A 23904-nucleotide genomic window follows, 5' to 3' on the forward strand; every position below is an offset into this window, starting at 1 on the left:
TACTCTCGGGGTTTGCATTGAATTCAGAGTGGTTTTTATTTTTTAAAAAACAGTTGATACTCTCTGTATGGAGTACTTGACCCGATAAAAAAAAAAGTAGAAAAAGCGGGCCAAAATGAGCACAGGGCAACTAGACCAGCTCTCGGCATTCCCACCCGGTCTGCATCGTGGACTGAGGTTGCCTGCGTGTGGCTGCGTCGGAGATTGATCAACACGCCGCCGCCAAGGTGGGATTCATGACAAGTTTCAACAATTTCCAGGAGGGGTGGGTTTCAACTTTGAACTGCATGAATGGGAAGATGTTAAATTTTATTTTTTACGTCGATCAAAGAGAGAGCCCCTCGGTACGGAGTATAGGACCCACCGATAGCATATGGTCTGAGTTCCCTTGCTCCACGATCGGCTCATAATATTGACGCTATGTGCGAATTCTACGGTTATATTATGCAAGAGGGATTAAGCCATCACAGACTAATCTTCGCTAATCATCGAAAAAATTTCCTGATCTTCTTATAGGGTAATAGGGGGGTGTTTACCAGGGTACTAATCGTCTTGATAGACGCGGGAGCGAATTCGGCGAACTAAAATACTAGGCGTTGCCCCTATAGGCTCGCCACTTCCCACCCGGGTATAGTAGCTGCAGCATTAGCAGCAAAATATTTATTTATATTAGTGGATGGTTATACGGTATTAGAACTAAGTACGGAGTACGGAGCACGGAGTTGTCTGTGTCTTGTAGATTACTTGGATAGGTCAAATTTTTTTATGTAGGAAGAGGACAGCGTATATGTATGGAGTACGGAGTTAGAGAAAACAGAATCAGACAATTGCATTCACGAGGTAAGAATATATATATAAAAAAAAAATTGAATAGCAGGAGAAATAAAATCCAATCAGCAAGTATATCAGACGACTATCATTTTGAAATATCTCAGCTGATAAAAAAAGAAAATAGTAAAATCGGAAATAAAAATGTTGGTAAACGGTGTATTACGGCGTATATGGCCTGTGTATTGTGTTATCAGGATAAGCCTGTATTATTTAGCTAAATAATTGGTTACCCCGTGCCACACCACCTTTCCCTCTCTTCACTTTTTGTCATTCCTCTCCAATCTCTATCTCACTTTTCGAGGTCTCAGAGAGGAGATCGAGTCGTTTTCTTTTGACTCTCCATATTCATTCTCTAGGTATCATCCATCATCGCTTCCCCGTCTCCAGGGGTCCCCGAAATCCCCTCCCTCATCCCCAATGAGACTGATCAATTTCAGCACACCGTTGCTAACCCTCGCATTTAGAGCCTCGATTGCTCGTTTTTTTCGGGTCTCATTCGGGTCGCACAAACAAGATGTCGACTACATCTGGTAACATCTGTTGAGCTATCCATCTTCAGAGTTCTCCCAGTCCACCCACCATACTACTCCCCGTTGACGCCATGGAGAAAATCAACACCGGGGATGGACAACTTTTCATAAAGGTTTGTGTTTATATGCAGCAGTCGCCTGATCGTTGAGATGATAGAGATTGGCTATGTATTTGTTATTTGGTCCTACAGACAGCTAACATGCATGGTTACCATAGAATGTCGCTAGCTACGTTCGCACCCACGAAAAGGCCCTCGCCAATGCACTACAACTTCGTCGTCAACCCACCAAAACTGCCATTCCACAATCCCCCAGTGTTCCTTTGACCCCTGGTAGCTCTTTCGCCTCGACCTCGTCAACCCTGGCCGCAGCCTTCTCATCCGCGGCATTGAAATTCATGTCGCAGAACTCCAAAACCGCCAAACTGACATTGACTCCCCACCACCTTTTCTATCTTCTTTCCCGTTTTGAGGAATTGACCATTGCCGTGGGCCCTATGAATATCAGATTGGAGAACATTCACACCGAGGTTTCGCAATCCTATGTTTCATTCCTGAACAAGCCCCAACAGTCCCGAAGTGATCGGGCCTCCATCCATTCGGTGTCCAGTGTTCGTAGTGTGATGTCTGGTATGACCGACCTCTGGTCATCTTTCCGTCTTGGATCCAAGGATACCCCAACCAAATCGGACAAGGCCAAGGCCGCCTTGGAAGGGGACCTGAAGTACTTATACTCTGCCTTTACTAAGATCCCGTGTCTTCGTCTTGCTCCGGACCACCGTGCTCCTCTGATCTCTGGATATGAAGAATTTCCTTTCGATACGGCTGTGCCGTTGCACTCCTTTAAGAATTTGAGCGCTTTAGAGATTATTGATCTAGATTACCGTTCTTTCTATGGCTGGGACAGATTGTCTGAGCAACTACGCACCTTGACCATCAAGAGAGCCCACTTGGATGATCCGGCCGATCTTTTAACGAGAATCGTGTTGGACGACATTGATAAACGCCGCCGACGATCTGCCAAGTCTCAACAGTCGCCCTCACTGGGATGGACCAGCTCCAGCAGTCAGCCAGTCCACAACCCCGACCAGGCCAACTCCCTCTCAGCCCCTGGATCTCCTATCGTGGACACGGCATTCGGAACCAGCACCAGTCCCAGATCTTCCCCGATGTTCCGAGTCGGCTCAGAAGGCGCCAAGATTCGGGCCAGGGCCGGGAGTGTCTCTCCGACTCGACCGAACACGAAGCACGGTCACCGTCGAGGCCAGTCTCGGCAAATTCGCCGCACGGGCTCCGCAAGCTCTGAATCAAGCGAGACCTCTACCGGCCATCGAAATGGAAGCTCCACAAACCTTCTCGCGGACGTCCTCTCACCTTCAAAATGGCGATTCCTGCGACACCTGGGCCTGCCTGAAAACTCTCTAACATCTGTCTCTGCTGCCAGTCTCGCACCTGTAGCCAATAGTCTCAACTCCCTTGATCTGTCCTCTAACCTCTTGACGGAGATTCCTGACGGCGTAGCATCACTGGTGGCATTGAGAGCCCTCAATTTGTCGCATTGCATGATTGAGTCTCTTCACTCCCTCACACGGAATCCCCTCCCCGCCATTACCGTTCTCACCCTCCGCGGAAATCGTCTTCGTTCGCTTGCAGGCATTGAGCGGTTGCTCTCTTTGGAAAGATTGGATCTTCGTGACAACAACCTCACGGACCCGACGGAGATTGCACGGTTGACCAGTCTCCCTGAAATACGGGAGATCTGGGTATCTGGCAATCCGTTCGTCAAGACCCACTCTGGATATCGAGTTGTGATCATGAACCTCTTCCGCCGGACGCCTGGTTATTCCGAGGACATTATAATTGACGGTAGAGGCCCGGGATACACTGAGAGGAAGCAACTTGTTGAGCGAGTTGCAGAGCCTCAAGCTGCACCAGTTGTACGCTCCAGCCCGGCAGATGACTCAACTGTTGTGCAGAAGTCTACTATCTCGAAAGTGCCCCACGATATTGCAATCTTCAAACCTCAAGAAGACGAGGAAGAGTTGCGCATGAATGGTGCACATCTGAAGGAAAGTGATCTGGGAACCAATCGCCGCAAAAAGCTCCAACGACGCAGGATAGTCGATATCTCGGTGGACAATCCATTTACTACCGATGGCCTGGGTAACGCAGGCAGCACAGCTATTCCAGCTCTTCCTGTTCAGCAAATCCAACCGCCGGTTGACCATCCGATTGTTGTCCCCGTTGACCAGCCGTGGAGGCTGGAAAGCGCCGCGCACTCTGGATCGTCAAGCATCCAAAATCCCGAAAAACCTGTGCATTCGAGTCCCCCTCTTGTACAGGCTTTGCAAGGCAAGGATAGGACGATGGATGAAGAGTTCTGTCGCCAGCAGCTGGAAGTTCTTCGTCAGGACGTGGGCCATAACTGGCTCACTGTTCTCGGCGAGAACGACTGGAATAACTCCCATAAAGACTTTGCTCACAGCTCTGGCGCGGGCTTGGATCATTCCCCCCATATCTCCCCACCCACACTCACCCGCTCGAATACCCAAGCGATCCTGAGCGGACATGCGCTTAGCGGATAAAATACCCTTTTATTATTTACAGTCCTCGCCATGACATCTCCTGTCGGGACTCCGTTCGCCTCTCACGTTTCTATCTCCTGACTCCCGGAGTTCTCTCCGTGGATGCGACGTTTACCCGCTTCAGCGGGTTCTGTCATTTCTTTTCTCCTTATTTACGAGGACCCAACTCCCCTCGTGCGGTCCCTCGGGACTCATTTGAACAACATATCCCCAGTACCAGCAGCTGATCATTCTATGCATTGTTTTCGGCGTTGGATGACTTATGAGACTATGGTGGGTTGGATGTATGAACTATTTACGGCCGTTTTTTTTTGCTTTGTTTTGTTTTTCTTTTCACTGTTGCATGTCCCCATTTCCTTTTCTTTTTCCAAAACGCATCCTGCGATGACACCCGGTTGTTGGGAGTCGGCTTGATCCACGGAAGGCACAGTGAAAGACATTTTGGTTTCGGTTCTAGCGTTGTACTGTATGATTCTGAATTTCGGGCATGTTGGCGTTGGGACGGATCTTTTGACTTGTTTAATTCCCCTCTTGTTACTTCTTGGTTTTCTGTTTTCAATTCCTTTTCTGTATAATGCTGCATGGCTTCTGGACAAGCAGCATTGTATAAGACTAGAGCCTCGAGCTCATTTGTGAAGAATGCCAATTATTTTGGAGAGTTTCCTATATTTCTACTTTTCTACGGTTCTTCTCTATTAGGCCTTCTAGATATCTATTCCGTAGAGCCGAAAGATCCAATAGTATATGTACAATAGTATAGGTATACAACATAGATACAAAGGCATTCTAGAATGGCATGATAGAATAGTCCCAGTCTAGATGCACAATCCAAATGTACTAAATGCACTATTTTAGTCGATCAGCCTCTTACTTTCGTGCTTGGACCCCGTTTGGCGTCGAGGGCGTTAGCAGTCTCGACCTAGAACCCCCCCTCTATGCAGAGACTTTTTTTTGTATTAAAGCGTTTGTAACACAGAAGAGATAGAAAGGAATAAATAGAATAGAGTAATAGAGTAATAGAGTAATAAAATAATTGCAAAGTAGTAAGGGGGAAATAGGTTCTTTTATAAGCGCGCTCTATATATAACATATAACCCCCCTCCTTGGGGAAGATCAAACACGCGCAAACACAAAATAAGGAACTTCCCGCTTTCTCTTCGTAAAAAAGATTCTCTTCTCTTCAACCTTCAATCCCATCTCCAATCTCCACATTCACGTTTACGTTGATGTTTTTGAGATTCAAACTGGTCTGCCTATCATACCGAGAAAATTTTCTCCTTTGATTGAAATTTCCCGATCTCTCTCTCTCTCTCTCCATTCGTCTCGACTTCGACTTCATCCACTTTTCGGCTTTCTTCATCAAGTCAAATCGCTAAGAGTTTTAAGTGCTCTTTCGCTCAGCCTCGTTTATCTTGTGAGGCGTCTAGGAGCCCATTATTTTCTATTTACACTGTGCGCGTACACAATACCTCGGATAGGCACCACCGTCCACACCCGTCTGGCATCTCTGCCAGAACTTTCTTTTTTTTTTTCCCTTTCTTTTCAGTGGCCGTTGGGCCCCCAATCTAGATCTGTTTGGTCTCGAAATCTTCTGTTTGGTAGGCATCTCTCTCTATTCCTTTTATCCTCCGCTGCTCCGCTGCTGCTCCCAACAATCCGACCGCCCAAAGGGGGAAGAAAAATCAACGGAAAAAATTCGAGCGCGTTCTTCAATTTCGCTTCGATTTGGGACTTGCAATGCAGACTTGGACTTCATCTCAATCTAGAACGCTTTATTAACTTGGTTTTCCGACAGTAACAGGACATAGTCGCCGCGTCATCAAATCTCTGTTAATCTCACCCGATCGCTCCGGAAGTCTCTCTTCCACCTTTCGCTTTTCTTTTCCTTCACCCATTTTTTTTCTTTATTTCGTGTTTTCGTTAGACATTATTCGCCATGGCCGATCAGGAAGTGGATCTGGACTCGATCATCGACCGGCTTTTGGAGGTGAGGGGTAGCCGCCCTGGAAAGCAGGTTCAGCTGCTCGAGTCAGAGATCCGTTTCCTCTGCACCAAGGCTCGTGAGATCTTCATCTCTCAACCCATTCTTCTCGAACTGGAAGCGCCTATCAAGGTAAGAATTTTTCTTTTGTGTCTGAACGGATGTTCGAGTCGGAATAGGCCTCCGTCTAACATGCGTGTCTTGCTAGATTTGCGGTGATATCCACGGCCAATACTATGACCTCCTGCGTCTCTTCGAATACGGCGGTTTCCCCCCGGAGGCTAACTACCTCTTCCTCGGTGACTACGTCGACCGTGGCAAGCAGTCTCTCGAGACCATCTGCCTCCTCCTTGCGTACAAGATCAAGTACCCCGAGAACTTCTTCATTCTGCGTGGAAACCACGAGTGTGCCTCGATCAACCGTATCTACGGTTTCTACGATGAGTGCAAGCGCCGATACAACATCAAGCTCTGGAAGACTTTCACCGACTGCTTCAACTGTCTCCCCATTGCTGCCATCATTGATGAGAAGATCTTCACCATGCACGGTGGCCTGAGCCCCGATCTCAACTCGATGGAGCAAATCCGCCGTGTCATGCGCCCCACGGATGTAAGTTTCTCCCCTTTTCCGATTTCACCCCTCCCTGGTAAATTGTGGTTCTATTGGCGAAAGGAATAGTGGCAGCGTGGCGCTGGGTTCGTTCGGCTAAAAGCCAACATCGCTGACTGAAATAGATTCCCGACTGCGGTCTCCTGTGCGATCTCCTATGGTCTGACCCCGATAAGGATATCACCGGCTGGAGCGAAAACGACCGAGGTGTTTCATTCACATTCGGCCCCGATGTGGTTTCGCGCTTCCTTCAAAAACACGATATGGATCTGATCTGCCGTGCACACCAAGTTGTTGAGGATGGATACGAATTCTTCTCCAAGCGCCAGTTGGTTACACTATTCAGTGCACCCAACTATTGTGGTGAATTCGATAATGCCGGTGCAATGATGAGTGTGGACGAGAGTCTGCTGTGCTCTTTCCAGGTGAGTTATGGAATTTTCATCATTCGAGATCTCTTTTTTTTTTCAGTTCCTAACCTACTTTTTTCTTCTTCCGATAGATCCTGAAACCAGCCGAGAAAAAGCAAAAGTACGTTTACGGTGGCATGAGCGCCGGCGGTCCCGTCACTCCGCGAAAGCAAAAGAAGAAATAAAAGAATCAATACGAGCTTCCCCATGTGCAGCAGGTTCGGGCGGAGATAAGCCTTTCACAAAATCTCTATAACAGCGCCCTCATGACATCCTCCCTACAACCCCCCGCGAGTCCCTCCCCCGGATCCACGAAAACGATGAACGACCGAGGAACCCCTCATCCGCACCCAGGGAAGTCCGATATTCCTCTTCAACTCCACCGATAATATCACAGTCAACATTCTTCAACTCCTCCCTGACCCCCGGGCTCTCTCTCTCCCAGTGCGACATGCGATAAAAAAACAACAGTCACATCATTTCCTGGCCCGTGTGACCCTCTGTACTTCCGGGGCGGAGTTCAAATACTTATTTCTTCGTTGGTTCTCGACTTCTCTCTGTTTCTAACCATCTGGAGACTGGAAAGTTTTTTCTTTTTTTTCCTTTCGGCATCCTGGGAACGGAGAAGGGAAACTGGTTATCTTTTTCTCTTTTCTTCTTCTTTTTCCTTACTTCTTATTGTCCTGTTCCTTGACCGCATGTGTTGTTGTTTTCTTATCGAATCATATCCGTCTTTCGACTTTTCTAGTCCGACACGTACGAGGCGGTAGTAAGTACCTCTCTCTGCTGATGCATCGTATACCGGATTGGGAATGGGAGGTTCTGTTACTAGCGGTGTTTCTGTGAAATCTACCTCGGCCTTGGAATGGGGTTCTTTTTTTTTTTTTCCGGAGGTCTAGATTGTTTGTTATATGGGCTGTGAGAATCACATTTGAGTTTACGTTTATGTAGGCCAAGATATTTCATATTTTCTTTGGGGTAGTTGATCCCGTCCTTATATTTATAATTGAGGAATTGGAATATCCTTCAATTCAAGGCATAGGTATAGTATGATAATACCGATCCAAGGTAGTTGTGTTGGCAGGGCTCTGGTTGCCGATTTAGACAGTGTCCCCTAACGCCTAACGCATCGACTACGACGCTCATATTTAGGCTTCGTGCAATCCGCTCCCTCTTGTTAGCTCTTGGGCCACTCTCTGCATCTAATATATATACCGAATGGCCATTCTGCACAGAACTCTTGACACAAACAATATGTCCAATGAGCCACACGTCCATATCCGTCGAAGGCTTCCTGATATCAAAGACGAGATGTGGAACCACATCTCCAAAGCAACAGACGTGCAAGCGTGTATATCAGTGGTAATGTCAGCGGCTCCGATGAATGCCTGATGCAGGATCTCGAATCTAGATGGATTCGTCAAGACGTGCTCTTCATTGTTCGGGACGGTGAAGTATGGGCTGGGCTCCGACGAAGAATAATCAGATGCAGGGAATCAAAACCACCCGGCAGAAATGCATTGATGTTTTCTCGGTCCAATGGAATTTGGAATTCCTGTTCGAGGGCTCGATTTTACTCTTACGGAGACATATGGTGCTGGTGCTGGTGTTGATGAGGTATTTTGTACTGGGACATTTCCCTTGCAGATTCATGTGCGAGAAATTGATGGACGGACAATTGGAAGTGGGAAGTGTGGTCCGATTACAGGGCGTAGTATTCAGCGGCTGTATATGTATGAAGATGGTGGTAAAGGATGTATCTACAGAGAGGACACGCGCGGAGATTCAACGGGATTTAGAAGCAATGAGACCGTTCAAGTTGTAGAGGATTTAAACGAGGGTTCTAATAGGTAGATTTGATGCTTGTTTTGCGGAAAGAATGTATAGTATGTACAGCAAGATTGAGCAAGACTCAACGCCTACCAAATGACAATATCAACATATTTGTTTATTTCCGAAGCAAGTTTCGTCAGAGGATTGTGTTCACTTCCTCTCTCTTATAGGCGTAGGAGGCGGATTGAGACCTCCGGGAAGGCTATCCCAATCTTCGGCCCATCCAAAGGAGATGGATGGGATGGGGACAGAGAATCCATGTCATTCATAATGAAGAAGAGGAAAAGGGAAAATATGCGGAGATGCGGGGGTAGGCGGGGCTTATTACATGATGATGGACACAATCATTCCTATGCTTATACCAGGGGGAAAAAAAAGAAAGAAATTGAAGTCTTTAGACTATAGTAACCAGGAAAAAAACAGCTAGCTAGCTCGAGCAAAAGCGCAGAACAGAAGGAACAGGAATTGAACAATTGAACAAACGTGACAAGATGAGCGAGGTACAGCGTTGTCGAGTGACACATTCAAGACGTACAGGTACGTGCGGGGGGTAAAAAGTTGGGACTAGGTTTGTGGGGGGGGTGTGTAAAGCGTAGCTAGATATGATATTGGGTGTTCGGGTGTAGAGGAATGTCGGAGAAAGCCAGAAGCCAAAGCCAAAACCAGAGCCACTTTCATTTCACTTGGACTCTTGCTCGAGTGGAATGAATATGGATTTGGGGCTAACAGGTCAGGGAGGGGAATCGGTTGCGTCGAGGGAACAGGGAGGACTCTCTGTTTAAACGTATTGGGACAACCATCTGATGCCCTCACCGTATCCTGTTGGAGGAAAGAAAAAAATTAGTTAATTGTTCCAATGTACACATCCAATGGAAGGCTTAGGACTCGACAAAACTTACCCTGTCTCATAACAACACTACACATGAACACTTCGATAGGCCGGATACCCTCGAGAGGGACCTTGCCCTTACCAGTAGTTTGGTAGAGACCGAGTTGGTGGCGGAGCTCATCCTCGCTGACAGCATCGGGGTGGTCGATCTTGTTTCCGAGAACGAGGAAGGGGACCTTGGAAAGCTCCTCCATGGCGAGGAGAGCGTCGAGCTCGGCCTTAGACTCGGAGAAGCGCTCGTAATCCTTGGCGTCAACCAGGAAGACGATTCCGCTAACTTCGGGGAAGTAGTCCTTCCAGAGACGGCGGGCTGAAGGGAGAAGGTAGGTCCGTTAGTGATGTCCAATCCGAAGAACTGTGGAGGGGTGTTATGATGCTTGGCAGTATGCTTGCGCCACATGACGATTCCCCATCGAGAGTATCACTCACCTTGTTGATGGCCACCGAGATCGAAGGTCGTGAAGCGGTTGTTGCCGATAGCCAACTCCTCAGAGGTGGGGTGTGCGGTAGGTTGCAGGACGGCGACACGGTCGTTCTGTTGAATGTCCTGTCAGCAAACAAGTCCCATATGATGCCCAGTTCTTCATATCTCCGCCATGCTATATCCAAGCTCCAGTATCTGTGAAACAACCCAGCGCAACCAGACCCGGGCCTTGTAGCTAGCAGGATTGAACACCAAAGTGCTAGGTCTTCACTTCCCAACCTGAACACCAACTCACCTTCAACATGTGCAGCAGTGTCGTCTTGCCGGCATTATCCAGACCGAGGAAGAGAAGCTTGGCGTGCTTATTGAGGAGACCCAGCGAGGCCAGAACATCGTAGACTATAGAACACAGAAGCGAAATTAGTAAATTGAACCTTGTACCTCGAGACGCACATCCGATCACAAGCAGCCGGTACCGCAGCACAGCCGTTGCATGACTCGATATCGGAGTCGGAATGAAGACGTATTCAGTTCCAGTGCAGCTAAACTATCCAGAGAAACATCTCGTTCTCCGCTCCTCGGTGCTTGGGATCGGCCCCGGACGGTGACTCCAGGTGATCAGGTGTTGTGTCGGGAGGGTACTTACACCAGTTGACGATCCACATGGTGAAGAGCCGGAGTCAGCAAGTAATGGAAATTAAAGTGACAAGCGGTAATCACAGGTCAAAATCAGTGACTAGCTGATTGGGGAGAGGTGGATGGACGGGGGTGGAAGAGATAGAAAGCAAAGAAGACAGGTTTGATGTTGTTTTCGGGGATCGGGTGGGTGCCTTAGGCAGGAAGACGGAATCCTCGCGCAGCGATAAGCTACGACTTGGGAGATTTGGGTATTTTGGGTATTTTGGGTATATATGGGATGATTTTGTAGATTCTTCTATGATTTGTTGGGAAAATTGATCATCATTGCGTACTTTTCTATAAATCTTCATCGTGGCAAAGACTCGCCACTGCTCGATTATTACTATTACCATCTACTACTATACGAAAGAAGATGTTCATCTAAGATATATATCATATTCACTCCCATCAAACTGATGGATCTCTTTATTCACAATGCAGAAAAGCCAGATAGGGGTATATGCACCGCAGCCATGCAAGACAACAAAGGAAGCGACCTCTGGCAAGTCCTCAGGACCGCCGTATAGAAAAGAGAAAAAGAAAGGATATAGATATACTTCCGACAGAAAATGCAAAGAAAGAACCACCTCCGTGTAGGAATTATTGAAGAAAAGGGGGAAAGGGGGATAATGTTGAAGAAACCATACATGTGGACAACACAAAGTCGGCTAATATGTGTAAGAAAGCGAAAGGTACTCGGATCGCTAACCGAGCAGGGTAAAACAAAATAAAAAAAACCCCCAAAGCCAAAAAAGTGACAAAAAAAAAGTAGGTATATACAGGTCAAAAAAACGGAGGGGTGAAACTTTTTCATACAAGTTCCATAGGTAGGGACACCTAAACGGATAGGACGAGCTGGGCGTCTTGACCGACACCATAAGCTCTGCACCTCTCAGCAACTTCGAGGCCAAGCTCCTTCATCCGTTCGGCTCCATGGCCTGGAGTAGGCCGTTTGCCCATCTGCTCTTTGGCAGCTTTGCGGCAGTGTTGACGCCAGAACTTCTCTTTTCGTTTCTGGCGCTTTTTCTCGAGCCCTTCGACAATGTCGACTGGACCACGAGTGTGTAGCTCACGGGTACGTGAGTGTTCTTGCTCTGGTGACTCAGAGAATGGTGGGATACCCTGCCAGCGGTGATCTTTGTCCAGGCCGGCAAAGAAAGGGTTGGGGACACGGGGAAGTGACTTGGTGCGGACGAGAGGCCGGCGCTGAACCAGGTGACTGATGTTGACACCCCCGGGAGACTCAACAATGGGCATATCATCGGTGAGTTCCCAGGTAGCCGGGGTGGGCGATTTCGCTCTCATGCGTGGAGGCGGGGACTTGAGACGCTTGGGAGAGGTGCGGCCAGCCCGACGGGGTGGTGGGGACATCAGACGCCGGGGAGAGCGACGGGGAGAGTGCCTGCCGGCGTCGCCCTCTGGCCGTCCTCGGGTAATTTCATCGCGGTGACTGGTGGCGGAGGGCACGCTGGAAAGCTCCTCCTCGGATGGTTCGAGGTCTTCGTTGTCCTCCGGATCGCTGGTAGGGAAACTGGGGTCGATATCTTGCGGGATGACAATTTCCTTTAGGCGGCGGCGTTCTTCGAGGCAATGTTTGTAGGCGAGTTCGAGGGGACGATCCTCGTCGAGGGTTCCACAGACAAAGTCGGTACTATCAGGAAGGTTCGGGCTTCTCGGGCGAATCCCGATGCTCTTGGAGGTCTTCGAAGCACGACGGCTACTAATCCTTTGCACGGGGGCCGGAAGCCAGTTCGAGTGGTCGTCCGTCACCGAGTCGAAAGATGTGTTCGAGGCGCGGCGTTCCACGGTCGAGGGACGTGCATCGATGGGTTGACTGTTAGATTCTGGGACACGGGGTGATGATGATCCCCAAAACTCCACGTCCGATCCATCATCGTCGCTCTCGTCCGACTCTGCGAAGCCTTCCTCGTTGTCCGATTCATTGCCGTCGTCTGAAGAGAAGTCGTGCACAGTCTCGTCGTCGTCAGGAAGGTCTTCCATATCCTCTTCCTCCTCCAATGCTTCTTCTTCCGCCTGTTCGCCGAGCCGTCGGATGGCCATTTCCTTCTTCATACAGTCGTTCAACGTGATCTTTTCCGTGTAGTCGGCCTCCCTGTTCACCCATTCATCGTCTTCGTCCATAGAGCTAGCAAACTCGTGGAACCGGGTTGCTTCAGATTCCTCGAACTTGCCGAGGCCACTGGTGGGGACACCCTTGCGGTTTGTAGACACAGAGACAGCCTCCTCCCTGGAAACCTCCTTAGTGGTCTCTTTCAAAGCGGGAGAGGCTCTGCGAGCAGTAGGAGCAGGGGAACCACGGCATCGCGGCCGGATGGAGGACTTGGCCGCGGGAGATCGCTCTCTCTGGCTAACAGTTTCCCGTCCAGGACACGCGAAAGTAAGTGTGGTTTTGCGCTTAATGGTTTGAATCGAAACTTCCTCGGCGGGAAGCTGCTTTGGTGAATGTGTTTTGGGTGGGAGTTCTTGTGAGGCAGAGGGTGAGACGGGGGATCTCAGCTCGGTATCAACATTCTTACGACCACAAGCGAAGCTAATGCATCGTTTGCGGCCCAGGTTGGCCTCGACGGAAGTTTCACTGGGATCGACTACCTTCACTTTAGGGGCCGAATTTTTCTTTCCCATCAACGCAGCATTCTTCATCATCTGAGGAGGTAAAGGTGGGCTGGGAGTATTCGACAAGGATGGACTGGTGAGGCCGCCGTCGCTGGTCAATTCGGCCGTCGAGACGCCACTGATGTTGCTATGAGGGTAGGATCGGTACATATAGGAGTCGTAGTGGGAGGCGTGTGGATCGGTTGGGGACATCTCCGGGCTGCTCTTCAACGCGCGCGTGAGCAGTGATTCCTTGCGGTTCACTGTTGGCCGGGCAAGCACGATCTGATCGGAGTTCGAGGTGGCGTGCATGACGTGTTCAGGGGGTTCATCGACATCCTCGGCCAAGTCGGCCTCGTCGTGGGCCGGCTTGCTGGACGAGTTAGGCGAGATGAGCATCCTCAATAGGTTGTGAAAAGAAAACGTTCTTTCTCCGTTCCGAGGCTGTGCCATATCTCAAAAGGGAGGGAAAAGGGTTCGAGGTATAGTTCCAAAGATATAAAGAGGAGGATGAGGGTGAGGCGAGTGGCGTAGGATCGAGTTGAAGGCGAGGTTAGGACGTTGCTTGAAAGATACAACAAGGTCTTTCATTCAACAAAGGCTGTCCTTGATATCGATCAAAACGTTAAATCGATCGACCTTGAGGGCAGAACCAGATGTCCCGAGCGAGGACTAATGTCATGATATAAACCGCATGACTAGGGGGTATCGAGACGAAGGAGGGTATTCGCCAAGATCGATAATTGTGCCTAAGAATGGCAACTCAATGTTGAGCTGGACTAGATCTGTTTCTCGAATACCTCCCAGGCTTGAAGGTCCGTGCTTTCGGAGGGATCTCGATAAAAGAAAAATATAAAGAAAGGAATGTCAGGAATGTCGAGATTGTCAAAAGGAGAAATGGAGTGGAGATTATAAAGGGTAATAAAAAGAAGAAAAAGAAGGAGAAGTTTGGGGAAAGGTTGGCAATAATAACAGAAACAGAATAGGAAGATCGCATAGAAAAGGTGCAGGGGGTCTTCCGATGTCTTGGAGGGGAAAAGAGAGAGTGGGAGTGACGATACGGCAGCTCGGCACTGTCGTTTTGGGACTAGTGTGGGTTGTTTTAAATTTCTTTTCCCACGTTTTTTTCAATTTTTTCAATTTTTCAATTTCCATTCTTTTGGTAATTTTACCAATTTCCCTAACCTTTTTGGATTTCCTTTTTTTTTTTTTTTTTTTTTTCTGTTTTTTTCACTTTTAACCCCCAGTGAACCCCCATTTTCAGAAATTATTGCATTGTACTCCGTACAGAGAGAGGGCCATGTTGTACAGCCCTGAGCCCTGGAAAGTCCACGGGTGGACTGTAACATCTCTGACTAAAGATGCCTTGGTTCCTGCGCTATTACTTCGTACATTACACTATACACCATACACCATATAATATTGGTAGTATATATTATAGTATATTCCTATAGATATTTATTTTCTTTCTTTCCTACTATATTAATGTTCTATAATTCATACTAATAATCTATATTAGATTCTTTGTACAAAAAAGAAAGAAACTAAATGTTGTATAAAGGGTTTCATTTGGAGTATCGAGGGCAATTGATTCGAGTGGACCATTGATGACCATTGTCTGTCTGTTGAGTTGGTGGTTGACTGGCTATGAGGGATTTTGTTGCTGGGACTAAACCTGTTTCAGGTTCTTTTTTTGATAAAACTCCCCGTTGAACCTGACCTCTCTTAATTCTCTTAATTCTCTTAATACTTGCCGTGACTGTGCGAATCCACTTGCCAACACAATGAAATTCTGGTACGGAGTATAGCAACTCCATACTGAAGAAATTTCTGGTTTAACATCTTCACCGTACATTGTAAGTTCTATATTTGTACAGAGTAGTTACATAAACCTCCCCCAATTTGTCAGTTGGAGATTGTATCGGTATGGTCATATCCAAGTTACAGAGGCTCATTCCCATAATATAACTCGGTATGAAAAATAAATTAAAATACATAGGTACCAACCACCGATTGTGCCTGAACACGGCCGAGCCGTCAGTCAGCCTTGGCTGAACTTACCCTAGAGCTAACAGGGTTAACAGAATGAATTCTCTTACTCGACCAAATCTCGTAATGAGATAATGATAACTGAAACTATAAACGCGCCGTACGCGCTTCATGGTTTCTACTTTGATTGTCTACAACAGGGCTCTTGGCGGTTTTCGCCGAGATCTCGAGTCATACCTGAATGCTTGGTATTTGATATTTCTCTTCCCTTGCTCCAAATGCGGGAAGACTTCTCTCATCTGACGTAGAGTGACATGGACTATATTAGTCATTTACTCGTTCTCCCGTCTGAGCCTTACACAATCTCACAAATCCCCATGACTCAAGCCCGTCGGAGCTTCTCGGGTAAAGGTCTTGGGTAAATGGCATGTTGCATATTGTACAATATACTATACGCCGTACAGGTTGTGTACAGAAGCACAGAGTAGTATCCACTGCCATCCGAACTGCACCTCAAAACGGACTCTTGGCCATGCTCCTTCCCGGTAGATCAGTCTTGGTATACATAAACACAGCACATAGCCCTGGAGTACAGGCTGTGCCTCGAGTAATTTGTTGTAGATAGAATCGATTATCTCCATTGGCCTCTGATTCCAGTGCCAAGTCCAAAGGCAGTCATATTTTCTATTTTCTAGGGATATCCAGCTTAACCCTTCCCCAGCACGGCCTCTATTCATCCTCCAAATTTAGGTCTCGATTGTTTCGTCATTTGGAGGCGAAGTGATTACGATCGCCAAGTTGGGCATACAATCGATCTACAGGACTCCTCGCGGAGTACAAATGAGTTGAGTTTCAGCAGGCAGCTTGGTTTATCATTCATCTGCACATTAGTCACCGAGATCTGAAAGGAAAATCCCTCTCCCTGCCCAACAGACAAGCACGAGTAACCTGCATTAAGCTTACGAAGACTCCCACGTTGACAAAGAACAGCGGTCAGCCGCGATCACGATCAGCCCTAGACCGGCTGACCGAGATCTTCCCTGCGTAAACCGAAATCGCAGACCAGATTCCAAAGTATATCGCGTACCTCGGACAATAAAAAACTCCCAGAAGAAAAAGAAAGAAAAAGAAAAAAAAACTTGAAAACCCAGCTCCACCAGTAACTCGAAAGATCACCGAAGCTAACATTCAAACTGGTTCCCGGAGATATGCAGACTGCAGCCACAGCCCCTTCTTGAAATCGGTAGGGTCATGAACCCCCCGTTTAGATCGCGACAAGCTTCTCGAATCCGAGAAGATCACCCCACAGTCCATTTGATCGAGCAGGCATAACCCCTGTAAGCACAATCGAAGCTCACTGGATTGCATGTTCTGAACCAGGTGACCGTGGGGGATTGATTAGTTGGGTCTGGAATTGAATTATGGAAGAAGCTTGTTAGCAACGCAACGGCTTTGCAGCGGGGATTACCCTGGCTTGAAGCCATTGAATTCATCTTGCAACAATTTTCCCTCCTATCGGGCATTGATTTGTTTTTCCTTACCTTTCTTTTTCTTTTTCTTTTTCTTTGTTCTTTTATTATTTAGTTTACGGGGTAAACTTCAGGTACATTAGATAATGATAATTGTCTACGGACGAGCGGCAGACTTGCATATAAAGCGATTCGCTTTTTATTATTACCGGCTGCCTTCACCGTGTTAGGAAACTGAAGAAGTACGGGGCGCAAAACAGTGTTTTGAAAATATACATCGTATCCAGAAATGACAAGGATACGAAGGTACACACACAAAGTCGCTACTCCGCACAAAGTCCTCCGTCCTCTCCTCTACATGCAGGACAAAAGTTCCCGCGCTGACAGCGATATTGTAGATGGGAATAGAAACGGGGGTGATTTCTTGGCCACCCCTCACTCCTTGGACTTGAAATTGGGCTTGGACTCCCTTTTCCGCGAAAAAGAAACGGGGGCTCTAAATTAAAAAGGGATCCAATCCTGAGCGGCAATTCTCACCATATGGTTGGGATACTGTGGAATGGGCTAAAAAGACCCCCCCCTCCCGGAGAAGTTCTCCCAAGTGGAGCAGGAAGGAGTTGACAAGTTTGTGTGACTGGGAGGTTCTATACGGGAATATGTCGTATGGTTTGAACTGAAGAGGTTACTATAGTAGCGCTGTGTTCGTGGCACGATGGGGTTGCGGCAGGGGATTTCTCCGCTCAACTATCGTGGCACTCAATTGACGATTGACTAGACCCGCTCTATAGCACTTACCCCAAGTCCCCCAGTCCTAAGGCCCTAAGTGTAAGTAAATGAAGTGTCCACGGGTATACTAGTATGAGGTGTCTAGCGTAATAAGGTGTGAACTGTGCAGGTGGGGATACGGACTCTGACCAGGGGATGGCACGAGCGGGATGTTTATTTTACTCTTCGAACACTCTTAGAAGGTATTCTTCTCTTGTAACTACCCCAAACTGAAGCGAAAGTGTATAATTTGTATGTTGTAATATGTATATCTAAGTAATGTATATAAAGTGTATAATACCAAAATGGTTGACCGGGAACACAACCGGGGAAAGTGGAGCGAGTAGAAGTAAAGCGATTGGTCAGATGTACATGCATGCGCGATAAGCGGGACGGGTAAATGAAATAACCCGAGGATTTGCCTGTTGAGACAAACACTATGTATGAGGCATTTTCAATCCTTCCACTTTGGGGCTACTGCACTGTGCCTGATGCAGTTACGTACTAAAAGTCATGCGTTTGCGGTTTGGGGTTTCTATGAATTGACTTTAGATGTTTGGGTTTCTTGTCTCAAATGATATATCCCATGTTCTTGACTTCCAACTGAACGGCTGATAAGATTGATTTCAATCTCTATCCCAATTGGGAAATACGCTATACTCTCTTTGTTCTAATCAATATACAAATGTCACTATGATCTTGGCAGACGAATACTATATTGATAATAAAGACAACACCCTACAGAGTACTCCGTACTCCGTACATATTTCACACAAAGACAATAACTAACTATACATGGGACTCATGAATCATACCAATTCCTGGTCTGTGCAGGTGATCTTTACAACATAGTATGGACCATCCCGAGTCCCGATACACACCCCGATACCCCAGACCTTCACATCAAAGAATCGACTGCTGAGTTGGACTCGGATGGCCAATGCCAAGTCCACCCCGTGCCTCACACTGAGAACACCGTTCCATTGAGCAGACTTTCCCAGAGGAACGTCACAGCCTAAACACCAACCTCATGACCACACCGCCAAGACAAACCTGGGGGGGGTTCACAAAACCTTGTCTGGAAAGACAGGTAGAACAAGCAGATAAATGATCTACCCGGCAGTGCATAGTTAACTAGTGCAAGGAGATAACAAGTTGCTCAAGGCCACACCGGAGGAATGCTTGGCGACAGCGCGTGGTGAAGCAAACTGCCAAGATCTAGGCATTGAATCTTCAGAATGCGCCCGGTACGACCTGAGCCGTCGTCCTGAAGAACAATGAGTATTTCCGGGGGGTGACAATACGGGGTAAAAAGAGCAAGGAGAAGGAAAAGAAATGCCGAGTTTCTCCACAAAGGGGGTTGAGAGGTTCAATCGATTTCTATTTCGATACACCCCCTTTCTTGAAGAGTTCTTGGCACTAAACCCTGCGATAACCATCCGCTCCATGATAGGATTCCCTCTCGATGCCAAGCACTGTGCTACATTAGATCGAATTCTCAAAAACGAACTCGTTGACGCCTGGTCTTGGTAGGGAATAGTGCGGTGATCGAATGCCAATGTATGGGGGAATGGTCCCGCCAAGGGCGATCATGGTGATCATGCCGACACGACGAGAGTGCATGAATACAGTCTTGGCAGCGGTCTTGACTATTTACGTGCTATTGTTTATGCCAAGGCGTCGCACGGAGTGACAATAATGTGTTGAGTTAGGGGGTTGCAGTGGCAGTGCTGTGTTATTTCTGGCTCGGGATCGACGGACTACAGGCTTGGTTTGACTCGGTCCGGTCCGATTGAGATCTGTAAGCTGCCTAGATGTTCCAAGCCTGTTTATGCACTGTCTATTTACCTAGTTACTTAGGTGCCTAGTACGGGAGTATGTAGGCACGGATTTTCCCTTGCAATAGTTAGATAGTTATGTGTACGAATGTACGATGCATACAATTCATCATCGGGAATACGATACGATCGACACTGTGGCGTCCCTTTATCTCTTCTATTGCAGGCATACAGAATAACTATCCAGAGGCGTGCGCGAACAAATATAGCAACCTCTCATAGAGCATGGAGATACGCCTTGGCACACGTTCACTTTGCGCAATATCGCGGCTCTTACCATCGGTATAAGTCTTCATCCCTGCAAATCCACGTAAGATGCGCCCGAACTTTTGAACAGTCCTAGGCACCGGAATACTTACCCCCGACATTCTTAACATTCCAATTTCGACGTAACTACGTATCGCCACCGTTCAACATGGCAGGTGCAAATCTTCTAGAAACGCTTGATAATCAACCCCACCTGCCCATGGACCTCCTCTCCGCAGAACATGGTTGGGCCTCACGTTTGATCATCGGGTGCGAAACCGACTTGCTAATGATCGTCCAGTTGAACTTGGGTACATGGGAATCCCGTGCACGTTTCAGAGCACGGCATCGAACACCGGAGAATTAATCCTTGAGTGAATCCACGGACACCGAACGGAGAGAAGAACCTGGTCGCATCTGGGTGTTAGCAGTCGGGAAGATCGGGATACTGTCTAATAACCATCTGACAGTCCCAGTCTTATTACAGATATCATGGGCGGTCGCATCTACGGCCCAAATGACCATGATGCAATTTGAGAAACTTCGCACATGACACGGCGATGATTATTGACATTTTCTATATCACCATACAATAACTATATACAATATGCGGAGTTGGCGGTATGATACCATTTTTAATCGCTGAGATGACACAGTACTGAAACACGTTTCGGGCATCGCCCATGCGAAGAGCAATATTGAATTCAGAACTAGAGTCAGAGCCAAACCTACAATATTGATTATTACCTAGGTAACCAATATTTGTATAACTACCGCTGTACACAGGGTAACGAAGCGACAAAAGAAAAAGCACCCAGTTCCAGCAGTTTCATGTCCATCGCAATAACCCAAACCACAAAACATCCAACCACGGAAATAACCATCGATGATCACCGAAAGAGGGAGGGGATGAGGGCTATCAGCGGGAGTTATCTCGAACAAAACCCGACCTACGTAATCGCGTAAGAACCTCCAATACATCGACCTATCATTCGCTCGATCGCCAGCCAATCCCTGGCCAATATGCCACCCGTTCTACGCAGGGACCTTTTTAAAGGCGATTCTAGCGGGTGTGGACAAATGCGAGCGCGGGATTAGTCGGTTTGGGGATGGGATTTGATATCGTATCGGCGATCCATGGGTTCGGAGATGGGTGTGTGTTTGAGCTTGTAACTTAACTTCTAACGTTCCATAACTATGTTGTATACATTTCAGGTGCTCATTTGACACTCCGCACCGGTGACATCACGGTTGGAGATGGAGATGGGTGTGTGTGGCACGGTGATCGAACGCGTGCATGGTTGCTATGGTTGCTTGTGCTTTGATCGTTACCTGCACTATTGTATGGTGTCTTTCGATATGTCTCTACGTTAGATTGGTGTTGATCTACACTGTACGCTAGTTAGTGCTTGCCCTGTACGATGTAGGACGTAGGGCTTCTGGTGTGCTTCTGGTATGCAACATACTGATGATATGACCGTGCGTTGAGGATTGTAAGTGTTCATTGGTGAGATAATGTGGGGTTTCATCCATTGTTGGGGGTCTTCGTGGGAGATCTATGTTGCGGCCGCAGCTGTATGATGCGATATTGAAATGAGATATCTCGTTGAAATCACAGGGCATGATTGTGACGCTTTGATGTTCGATATAGGATTAAGATATTCAAACTGCTTTCTTCTGATTCGATGTTTCAGCGTGTAGGGAAGCACAACTGTATATCCCATTTCCTAAATCGGCAACTAGAGTTATAGTCGAAATATAACGCATACGCTCTGGTAACACTGTGCTGGTTGCTATGCATGTGTCGCCGACCTACTCTTAGTGCTATCCTTGGACTTGATTCTCATAAAATGAGTCACATATCCCTCTCGACCTCCTGACAATTAGATCCCGTGTCTAAGTAGAACGTCTGTTTGCAATATCAATTTGTGTCATAGTAAATACAGCAATATTCAGCATTATCCTCCATCGTACTCCCTAACGAACTCCTTCAATGCCTAAATGACTAATTGACCTGACTCACAAATTGCACGTAATGAATATAATACATTTACTGGATAATGCACTGTTTCTAGGAATTACTGATCGTTATACTCGCATACTATGCCTCTTTTTGAACGACGAGATCTTTACAAGTAACAATAAAACCTAGACTACCATATTGACCAGAACTAGCCCGTGCAAAATGGGGACGAAGTAAAGTAACGCCAGCATATAGTGAGGCTTGACCTGGTCCTTCTGATCTAGGGTCAAAGTCCTATTAAGATTAACAGCATGCTTGAAAGTTACCTAACTACTAGGTCATTTGGGATATTGCAATCTTGTAATGGTTAAATATATATTGACATACAGAACAACCCTCGCCCTTTATTTACACTGGCAGTATACAGGGCACACGAAACTGGTCATATTAGGACATTCTCCCGGAAGTTAGAATTAATAGACCCAAAGAGATGAGTCAGATGGAATGAAGCAAATATTTTTCATGACTCGTGCACATTCCATGAGGCTGAGGGTGTGAAAGTGGACCTTCTCCGCTTCAATGTTCCCCAGTCTCCTTTTCATATTCCATCGATATCCTATCGACGTGATATATTGATATATCGACAAAGGAGGCCAATAGAAACCCATCACTTAGACACATTGAACGGAGAAATGGGGGCTGAAAAAAAAGAATTCTCAGCCTTAGGCCGCCACATCATGGCTTATCTTTTGAGAGATGCCTATTCTCACCTCAATACGAGATGAAAATCCTTCCCCCTTTCCATCTCTAACCATCCATGCATATCTCTATTTCGACTATCTAAGCAATGGAGTATAACCCATCATCCCCCCAATCGTTTGCCGCCTCTTATGTCTCCAACCCCCGCTTCCATCGCTCCTTCACCATCGAGCCAACTTCTACCCATGGCCCTCTCAATGTGACTTACGGCGAGTACGGCCGCGAACCTAATGAGAATGGAACTACCCCGACACTCCTCCTTTTGCCGGGCATGTTTTCATCCCGGTACATCGGAATATGTCTACACACGATTGCCGAGAAATGGGGCGTGCGCGTTTTAGTTGTTGATCGGTAGGCGTACCCCAGACCTCTTATATGCAACATGAACTAAGGTCGCATCGCATGTAGTCCCGGAATGGGAAATTCCACTGATGTGCCGTTAGCGCAGCGAGTCTCCACTTGGATCGAGACTATCCCACGGCTTTTAGCCCATGTAGGCATCCAGCATGTTTCGTTGGCGTCGCATAGTTCTGGTACTATGTATCTATTTAACACCTTATATCACTGTCGGGATATTCTGTATCCTGAGAAACCGATGGTTACTCTGATAGGTATGTTGAATTTCCCGCAGATCAGTTTTATTCCTCTTGGGCACTTTGCTCATGTTGGATGGACATATCCCAACATAAAAGCTCGGGATCTAACCACACAATAGCGCCATGGGTCGATCCCGCCAAATCAGGAACTACCTCCATGAAAATGGCCCAATATATCCCCACTCCAGCCTTCAAGCTCTGGCATCATATCCCACGTCTCTTTCTCGCCAATGATGGGTCTGCAACAGCGACGAGTGGAACGATGATTGACAAACTCACTGCTTCCTTTCCCTCAAAGAGCGGTGATGACCAGGCAAAGAATCGTCTCTACATCGCGCAGAACTATGGATTAGACCTAGACCAGCAGAAGGAGATAGACTCTTCCATGATGCAGTGTATGTTCAAAGAGGACACAGTTGGCTCTAATAGCGAGGCGCTCCATTGTCTACGGAAGGAGCCTAACACTTGGGGCAAATGTGAAGATTACGAGGTCTTTGTGCGCGAGTTGGTCGAGCGTGAAAGAGGACGAGCTGGAGTGCCGTTGAAAGTTCAGGCATTGTTCGCTGAGTCTGATAGTATGATTGGCAAGAAGGGTCAAGCTTATGTTGAGAGATGTTGGCATCAAGTGAATGATGGGGACTCGAGGGGTGTGGTTGAGTTTGATTCGAGGGTAGTGTCCGGCACTGACCATGATAGCTTGGTACCCTGCGCGGAAGTGTGGGAGAGCATTTTCAAGAAAATGCAAGCAGCGGATGGCCATAGTTCAATATAGTTCTTGATATAGCATTGGCTTAACCTAAGAGCTATTATATGTCCATGTATATATGTGTACAGCATATATGAAAGAGTGCGTCTACGATCAAAGTTTTGGGAACACGGGCAAAAGACGAGCTGCA

The 23904-nt window shown here is 47.3% G+C and overlaps 7 protein-coding genes across 7 annotated transcripts; 4 read left to right on the forward strand and 3 right to left on the reverse strand.

Moving 5' to 3' along the window:
• Positions 1–1128: 1128 nt before the first annotated feature.
• On the forward strand, positions 1129–3945 carry N7516_011054 (leucine-rich repeat domain-containing protein; the record flags this gene model as incomplete). Its single annotated transcript, XM_057223772.1, has 3 exons — positions 1129–1187; positions 1296–1474; positions 1579–3945. The coding sequence occupies exons 2-3, from the start codon at positions 1433–1435 to the stop codon at positions 3943–3945; spliced, it is 2409 nt and encodes an 802-aa protein (XP_057068912.1). The 5' UTR covers positions 1129–1187; positions 1296–1432.
• A 1884-nt stretch (positions 3946–5829) lies between these two features.
• glcA (type 1 serine/threonine-protein phosphatase catalytic subunit GLC7) lies at positions 5830–7504 on the forward strand. The gene is made up of 4 exons (XM_057223773.1): positions 5830–6058; positions 6135–6536; positions 6662–6961; positions 7039–7504. Exons 1-4 carry the CDS (start codon positions 5882–5884, stop codon positions 7129–7131), a joined length of 972 nt encoding a protein of 323 aa, XP_057068913.1. The 5' UTR covers positions 5830–5881; the 3' UTR covers positions 7132–7504.
• Positions 7505–9557: 2053 nt separating this feature from the next.
• On the reverse strand, positions 9558–10757 carry sar1 (Arf family GTPase SAR1; the record flags this gene model as incomplete). Its single annotated transcript, XM_057223774.1, has 5 exons — positions 9558–9598; positions 9679–9978; positions 10098–10203; positions 10388–10491; positions 10739–10757. 5 exons carry the CDS (start codon positions 10755–10757, stop codon positions 9558–9560), a joined length of 570 nt encoding a protein of 189 aa, XP_057068914.1.
• An 850-nt stretch (positions 10758–11607) lies between these two features.
• N7516_011057 (DUF2457 domain-containing protein) lies at positions 11608–13782 on the reverse strand (the record flags this gene model as incomplete). Its single annotated transcript, XM_057223775.1, has 1 exon — positions 11608–13782. The coding sequence occupies one exon, from the start codon at positions 13780–13782 to the stop codon at positions 11608–11610; it is 2175 nt and encodes a 724-aa protein (XP_057068915.1).
• A 1344-nt stretch (positions 13783–15126) lies between these two features.
• Positions 15127–15344, reverse strand: N7516_011058 (uncharacterized protein; the record flags this gene model as incomplete). Its single annotated transcript, XM_057223776.1, has 2 exons — positions 15127–15246; positions 15270–15344. The coding sequence occupies 2 exons, from the start codon at positions 15342–15344 to the stop codon at positions 15127–15129; spliced, it is 195 nt and encodes a 64-aa protein (XP_057068916.1).
• A 4515-nt stretch (positions 15345–19859) lies between these two features.
• Positions 19860–20057, forward strand: N7516_011059 (uncharacterized protein; the record flags this gene model as incomplete). The annotated part of the gene is made up of 1 exon (XM_057223777.1): positions 19860–20057. The coding sequence occupies one exon, from the start codon at positions 19860–19862 to the stop codon at positions 20055–20057; it is 198 nt and encodes a 65-aa protein (XP_057068917.1).
• Positions 20058–22500: 2443 nt separating this feature from the next.
• N7516_011060 (alpha/beta fold hydrolase) lies at positions 22501–23780 on the forward strand (the record flags this gene model as incomplete). Its single annotated transcript, XM_057223778.1, has 3 exons — positions 22501–22763; positions 22821–23023; positions 23128–23780. The coding sequence occupies 3 exons, from the start codon at positions 22501–22503 to the stop codon at positions 23778–23780; spliced, it is 1119 nt and encodes a 372-aa protein (XP_057068918.1).
• Positions 23781–23904: the final 124 nt, after the last annotated feature.

This window comes from Penicillium verrucosum (assembly GCF_028828655.1).
Source record: "Penicillium verrucosum strain IBT 35672 chromosome Unknown utg000005l_segment0_segment0, whole genome shotgun sequence".
In the NCBI taxonomy this organism is placed as follows: Eukaryota; Fungi; Ascomycota; class Eurotiomycetes; order Eurotiales; family Aspergillaceae; genus Penicillium; species Penicillium verrucosum.

What these genes read in the sequence shown, in the direction of transcription:
- glcA (XM_057223773.1), top strand. Translation starts at nt 5,882, where the DNA reads ATGGCCGATCAGGAAGTGGATCTGGACTCGATCATCGACCGGCTTTTG. An exon ending in GTGTCATGCGCCCCACGGAT is followed by an intron (nt 6,537 to 6,661) that starts GTAAGTTTCTCC and finishes TGACTGAAATAG; the next exon opens with ATTCCCGACTGCGGTCTCCT. An exon ending in GTCTGCTGTGCTCTTTCCAG is followed by an intron (nt 6,962 to 7,038) that starts GTGAGTTATGGA and finishes TTCTTCCGATAG; the next exon opens with ATCCTGAAACCAGCCGAGAA.